This window comes from Psammomys obesus, unplaced genomic scaffold (assembly GCF_907164565.1).
Source record: "Psammomys obesus unplaced genomic scaffold, mPsaObe1.curated_primary_1811, whole genome shotgun sequence".
Lineage (NCBI taxonomy): Eukaryota > Metazoa > Chordata > Mammalia > Rodentia > Muridae > Psammomys > Psammomys obesus.
In genome coordinates this window covers 14,111,510-14,118,711 of record NW_026585691.1, presented here as the reverse complement: position 1 = coordinate 14,118,711, position 7,202 = coordinate 14,111,510, and the positions used below count along the sequence as shown (strand labels likewise).

The following is a 7,202-nucleotide window of genomic DNA, read 5'->3' as shown; positions in this document are numbered from 1 at the left end:
CCCCAAATGTTTTCTTCATCGTCACCATGCGAAAGAGTAGGCTAGTAAAAATTTAGCCCAAACGCTAAGCTGAAGTTCATGATACTCAGGAACACAGTGTTATTTGGTGATTATTCGGGCTAAGGTTAGAGGCAATTCTTCCATGTCTGTGTCAGGTGAAGCTGTACCTGGTGGCGGGGCTCTGTAATCCCAGCTACTGGAGAGTTTGAAACAGGAGGATTTTAAATTCAAGGCCAACCTGAGCAACCTAGTAAAAACCCTACTTTAAAATTAAAATGAGGGCTGGGAGTGGCGGCACATGCCTTTAATCCCAGCACACAGGAGGCACTGGGAGTAGCGGTTTACCTAGTGAAACCCTGTCTCAAAAAATAAAAGAAAATGAGGACTGGATATGGGCTCCCTGATTTAAAAAAGTCTCTTAATGTATAAGGATAAGAAATAAAAGTGGAAATGTTTCTAAGAAAAACGCCAAAATGATTTAAACTTACACTAAAAACTAAATGACAGAGTACTGTTCCTCTTCTGAGAGTAGAATTTTATGATAGAAAAGGACCTTGAGCATCAAGAAGAGGGCGGGGTCACACAGCATCCGTTCCAAACTGTCCCCTTGTCCTTTCCCAGGTAGAATGTGTTGCTTTTCAGCCACATCCTGTTTAAAGCTCTGTGGCTATAATTTTTTTTTTTAAGTTCTTTTCAGTCAATTAGGGGGAAAGAAGATTTTACGTTGAAATATAGAAGTAAATCATTATAGATAACAGACGACGGTCGTCTGGAAATTTGAGATGGGTATTTTCAGCTCCCCCCCACCCCACCCCAAAGAAACAGAGAGGAGAATACTGCTTTGACTAGGAAACCGCATAATCAAGTGAGTTTCGTGTGTGCGGTGTGGAGAAAATCTCAGCCTGTGTGCAACTGCTGTGAATTTAGGAAGCTTGCCTCCCTACAAGAGCGCCCGCAGCAAACTCCGCTTGCCACCCAGTGGCTGCAGAACGAAATAGCTTCCTGTGTTGGCTGCAGCTCTGTGTTTCGTGGGTGGGAGGCCGGGGAAAGACTGAGGTAGATGCTGCCCAACTAAGAATCTGAATCACCATCACTGTAGTAACCGGTGCCTAGTTTCTCCTTGTGGTCCACTCCCAGTCTGACCACAGGGCCTCGGGGAAGCAACGCGTTCAGATGCTGACCGGCACGGAGGACACCGAGCTGGCCCGCGACTCTCGGGACACGCTGTTGGGCATGGCCAGCGTGCAGCAGGACACGCCCACGGTGGCCTCCGGCAGCTCGTCGTCCTCCGTCCACTCGTTGAGCTCGGGGTTGAAGCACTGGATGCACTTCTTGTACTTCTTCTCGCCCTCGTTCCAGCCGCCCACCAGGTAGGCGCGGCCGTTGAGCGCCGAGACGCCCGCCGTGCTCACGCCCACCGGCAGGGGCGCCGCGAAGCTCCACTGGCGCGCCGCGGGGCCGAGGCTCTCCACCGTGAGCACGTCCACGCGCTCCCCGCGGGGCCCCAGCTGGCTGCCCCCCATCACGTACACCCTGTCGCCCAGGGCCACCGCGCAGTGCCAGCCCCGGGGCGTGCTCAGCGCGGGCAGCTCCTGCCAGGCGTCGTGCGCGGGGTCGTAGGCGCACGCGGAGCGCGAGTACGCGCCGCCGATGTAGCCGCCCGTCACCACCACGCGGCCGTCGGCCACGGCGCTGGCGTGACAGCAGCGGGCCACCTCCAGCGGCGCTTTGGGCTGCCACTGGTTGCTGGAGGGCACGTAGCACTCCAGCGAGGCCAGGCTGCCCTCCGCGTTGCGGCCTCCCGCCGCGTACAGGAGCCCGTTGAACACGCTCAGGCTGAAGTGCGTGCGCTTCTGGTTCATGCTGCCCAGGTGGATCCAGGTGTTGAAGCGGGGATCGTACCTGAGATGACACGGGACAGTTTGAGCGCCTGAGCAGGAGAGCCCATGTGGCCCAGCGGCGCGTAAGTGGGAATATTGACCTTACCCAGGCAGAGAAGCCTCCCCACCCCCACCCCGGGTCAGCAGACACTCCTGACCCCCTCCCTCCACCTACAGCTACTTCTCTCATTCAGGAGGAGAAAAAGAGAGAGAGAGAGAGAGAGAGAGATGTTTCCTTCTCTCCCCATTCGGAAGATATTTCTTTTACCCGTACCTAAAAACAAACAAACAGAAAGCAAAACGAACAACAAGAGGATCCCACCAAAATCTTTCCACCCCTGTGCCTTGCACGGAGATTTAATGGGCTGCCGGTCAGAAACTGCGTTTCCGAAGAGGGAGCCTGTCCATTTAAGGCGATTCTACTCTCTTTTCAGACACCAATACCCCTAGCTCTTTCTTGCTGGTTAAGTATGAAAGTATTAAGCGTTGCCTGATTGGATTTCTTCTTTTAAAAACCTCTCGTTGAAATGTGTGTCCTGGCCATTGGTTGCACTGATAGAAAGCTAAACTACCCCTTCTGAGGGTTAGAAAGAGACCAATGGGATTAAATCTAAAAGCAGCAACAAAGGCTTGGTTTCTCTTAATAGATTTTTACTGGTAAAAGCTCCAGCTTATAGGTTTTTTTTTTTTAAGTGCTGCAGTATTTTCAGTATATAAATCAATACAAAGAAAAGTGTCTTGAATATTAAATGGTGAGAAACCCAGCCGAAGGAAAAGACGCAGACCCAGTGAACGAATTCATGGTTCCTTGTTCATACATTTCAGAGGTTCTGTAAACAGAGTTCACCCCTGTCCCAAATAAAGTCTAAGTACAGATATAGATAAGGACAGAGCACTGGGGCTGAAGCTGCAGCTCAGGGACGGAGCGCTTGCTTGACACAGGCCCAGAACCGAAAAGGAATGAACAGACAGAAAATCAATTGCTTGGATTTTTAAAAAGAAAAAATATATACATATATATATACATATATATACATATTACATAAAGTATGTGCTATAATACAAAATATATTAATGATATATCACACACATATGTAATTGTATATATAAAGTGTGTGTGTGCATGTCTGTGTGTGTGTGTGTGTGTGCCTGTGACTGCAGGTGCCTTTGGAGGCCAGAAGAGGGGGTTGGATGCCCTGGTGCTGGAGTTACAGGCTGGCTTGAGCCACCTGCTGTGATCCTGGGAACTAAACCTGGGTCCCTCTGCAAGAATAATAGAGTTTTTAACCACTGATCCGTCTTTCCAGTGTTTTGTTCGGAGTCTTGGCAAGTGGCAGGTAAACACATATAATGAACCAATTAAAACAAATCCTAAAACTTTTGCTCCTTGGTTATGTTTGATTTTTGTACTACTGCCAAGATAAAAGCACCTTTTGTATATTTTGTATACATGGAAGTTTAATTATTTTTGTCATACTCAAAGGTAGTATGGCCTCAAATTCAGTTTTGAGAGATATAGTGCATTTTCGTTCTTTTTGTATGTGTTCAAATAATACCTTCTAGGCTATTCAATTTTCAAATATTTTAAATCAATTAGCTGCCATATTTTAATGATTGTGTTCTGTTTGCCAGTTACGAGTCTCACAGTTGTCAATAGAGAGGCTTTAAGAAAATTTGCATTATTTTATTGTTTTGAACATTTTTTTGCTGTCTGTGTGGGTGGAGTGTGGTGTGTGTGTGTGTGTGTGTGTGTGTGTGTGTGTGTGTGTAAGTGTGCATATGCCGTGTGAGAGTGTGGACCTGCCTATGTCATGGTGCATGTAAAGAAGTTGGAAGACGGCCCTGGATGTTGATCTTGCTTCTACCTTGCTATAGACAGGGTCTCTCCTGTTCACTGCTGTCTGAGCCTGGCTAGCTGTCCCACAAACTTCTGGCAGTTCTTCTGTCTGTAGCATTGTCTCCTCATAGAGCGGTGTGCTGGGATCACAGGTTCATGTGCCACTGTGTCTGCCATTTTGTGTGTGTCCAGGGGCCCTAAACTCCGGCTATCAGGCTTCTGCTCTGAGCACATTACCCACTAAACCATGTCTCTAGCTCCTCTTCCAGACGGGGTAAACCTCTGCTGAGTCTGTGTCACATAAGGATTGGTATTTAGACTATACAATGAACTGCAAAATTCAGTCAAAACTCAACCCAGCCAATACATGAATTAATGAACTGAACAGACAACTGTCAAAAGAGAAAACATCAATGGCCAATAAGTATTTGGAAAGGTTTTCAATATTCTTAGCCGTCAGGGTAACATGAATTAAAACTGCTTTGCGATTCCATCTCATCTGGGTCTGAAAGGATGTCATAAAGAAAACGAATGAGAGAAGGACTTGTAAGGATATAGGGAAAGAGGGATCCATGTTCACTGCTGGTGAGAATGTAAACGATGACAAAAATCAGTATGGCGGCTTCTCGAGTAAAAATGACAGTGATAGCCTTCCTGGAAGTGTACCCAGAGGACCCTGAGTCAAACACCCTACAGATGTCCGCACCTCCATGTTTCCTGCTGCTCCACTCACAGTAGCCAGAAACTGGAATCACTTAAGATGTCCAGCAGCCATTAAAAAGGGAAATAAAATATGCTAGAAGTTCACAGTGGAATTTTTCATTTAAAAAAAAATAGTGAAATCATGACATTTTGGGAGAAATAGAGGTAACTGGAGATTGTTTTGTTAAACAAAGTATAAGATAGACTCAAAATGACAATTCTCTGTTTTGTCACATGCAGAATTTCAGTCTCTCTGTGTCTCTGCTTCTGTCTCTGTCTCTGTCTCTGTGTGTCTCCCTCGCTTCTGTGTGTGTGTGTCTGTCTGTCTGTCTGTGCCTGCATCCATGGTCTCTCTCCCTTTGTGTGTATATGTGTATGTGATGAAAATAGAAAGGCAACCATGAAAGGCGAGGAAAATATTTTTAAGAGCAGGGTAGTAATGGAATTCATGTGGTATGGAAATGGTGGGAGGACTCTGGTGAATGAGAAAGGGGACCATTAAGAGAGAGGCAGGAGCAGGGAAAGAGAGTGGACAGGGGTAGGCATAAGAAAGTATAACGGCGTGTATGTATGCACGAAAACGCCAAAATGAAATCCATCCCTTTGCATGCTAACTGAAAACTATTAAAATGCAAAAAGAAAAGAAAAGAAGAAAGAAATCTAGGGTGCATACATCTCGGATGCACTTTATATGAAAGGTGGAAAATATCTAAAACGTCAGTACTACCTGGTTAATGCACTTAAGACAACGGGCATTATTAATTCTGGGACAAGGCAGTTTCACCACCTGTCAGTTCATCTGCATTACCAACAGAGCAATGGGTACCTGCAGAAATTGCTGACAGCGTGCTTAGCTTGGTTTCTCGCATCATTCTGGTCCTCGCCACCGGCAACATAAAGGAATCCGTCCATCACGGCCACACACTGATTAAAACTCTTGGCTGGCATTTCCGTGAGCTTGCTCCATCCATTTTCAGGGTCTCTATATAAAATGTCTCTACTGAGGGACTTCTCGGTCAGGCCAGGCCTTCCCCCAACAGTGATAAGGACTCGGCAGCCACCTCTAATTCTCGTTCGCCTAGATTGCAGTGTGTTCTGATGGTAAGGTAGTAAATGATAGTTCATAGCATCCACCAGCAGTTTATGGCAATCGGCGTCTTGCATCATCCTTGGTACAGTCTGAACATAATTGACCAGGTCTTGGGCAGAGATGGTACCAAAGCGAATATTGCTTAAAAGATCCGCAGCGTGCTTCACTCTCTTTTGGTCGAATTCTAACCATTTCATTGCAATCTGGAATGCTACTAGCTCAGAAGGCAATTGCAAGTCGTCATCTATGAGAAGCTCATTTATTTGCTCAAAGGTAAGCTTCATAAATTGTTCAGATTCCGCAAATTCTATGAAGTTATCCCGGATAAATTTCTGGGCTGTGGCTTTCGCATTTTTCAAGCAGTATGTTTCAGCAATGTTAACAACATACATGCAGTTCTCAACGCTGATCTCTCGTATCAGAAAATCGCTGCACATCTTTACGAGTGTGTGGATCTGAAGGTACACGGCAGCAGAAATGATGCTTCCTATTGTGTAGAGAGAGAGCGTCAGCTTTCCCGAGTAAGCGTACGCGATCACAGTGGCTAGACCTAAGGGCGCGATATCATTGAGGTCCACCCTTTTCGTTGATGGGTCATTTTTAAGGATGTTGTAGAAGTATTCGCTGCATGAAGCCATCACGGATTTGTGAACATCAAAGGATTTGGTTTTGGTGCCAATGACCAAGTCACACAGAAAGCTCTCTTGCCGCATTTTACTTAAACCTTCCAGGAGGTTGGGCCCATAAGAAGTGTCTGTTAGCTCAGAAGAAACACAGCTAAGGCTGTTGCCTCCCTCTAGGAGCCCGTGTAGAGCATTCAACTTGTTTAGGGGGCTGTCTTCTACGATGATTGTCATCTCGTTGATCTCCGCCTTGTTCTTCTTGGTAGTCTTCTTTTTGGGGGCCATGTTAGCTGTGGTGCTGTCACAGTCAAGAACTCACTAAAAGAGAAGGAGATGAGCTTATTTGTGTTGTGCTTTGGACTTGGAAATATTATACTAGAAACTTTCATAAGAACGGTTTTATAATTGCATAAAGTAGGTTAGTCCTCAAAACATGTTCAAAGACATTGAGCGAGACACACATCTCAGTGATGTTATTATTTCAAGCCTCAGACATTGAATATGATTCTAGAAAGCTGTGTATTTACAGATGGAATCTCCCGAAGGGTGTATTGCCAAGCAATTATGACCCATTAGCAACGAGAAGTTCTCTGGTTCAGATGTGGAATGGAAGCATTAGGAAGGCTAAACCAAATAAATAAATAAATAAATAAATAAATAAATAAATAAATAAATAAAGTGGATTATGGCTACCTTACAGAATTTCCTCTTAAAAATATTAAAGTTTAGGGATCCATGAAAATTATAAAATACTATGAAAAAAAGACCCCCTTTAGCAACATCAGTGCAACCTACCATATTTGAAGCTATACTTATAGCTAGAATTTAGTGATCCTTATATAGGATATGGGGTTTGCCAAAGAATTTAAAGGAAAGGATCTGTGTTCTTGTGCCCCCAACAGCACTTGTCCCTGTGCTTGCCCAAGAGGACATAGCAGGACAGCAGCGTGTATCAGGAGATCAGAAGGACCCGCTTGTTTTGAGGACTGGTTTTCTTCCCACTTTGCTAACATCGTTATATTTCGTTCATGGATACATGTCCTTTAGTGGATATATGTCCTTTCTCATTG

The 7,202-nt window shown here is 45.4% G+C and overlaps 1 protein-coding gene across 1 annotated transcript; it reads right to left on the bottom strand.

Moving 5' to 3' along the window:
* Positions 1 to 1,169: 1,169 nt before the first annotated feature.
* Klhl31 (kelch like family member 31) lies at positions 1,170 to 6,417 on the bottom strand. The gene is made up of 2 exons (XM_055598820.1): positions 5,246 to 6,417; positions 1,170 to 1,902 (listed from the first exon to the last, which is right to left on the bottom strand). Exons 1-2 carry the CDS (start codon positions 6,415 to 6,417, stop codon positions 1,170 to 1,172), a joined length of 1,905 nt encoding a protein of 634 aa, XP_055454795.1.
* Between the last annotated feature and the right edge of the window lie 785 nt (positions 6,418 to 7,202).

Coding starts and splice junctions, on each gene's coding strand:
- Klhl31 (XM_055598820.1), bottom strand. CDS start 6,417: ATGGCCCCCAAAAAGAAGACTACCAAGAAGAACAAGGCGGAGATCAAC. Junction 1,903..5,245: donor GCTGTCAGCAATTTCTGCAG/GTACCCATTGCT, acceptor GTGTCATCTCAG/GTACGATCCCCGCTTCAACA.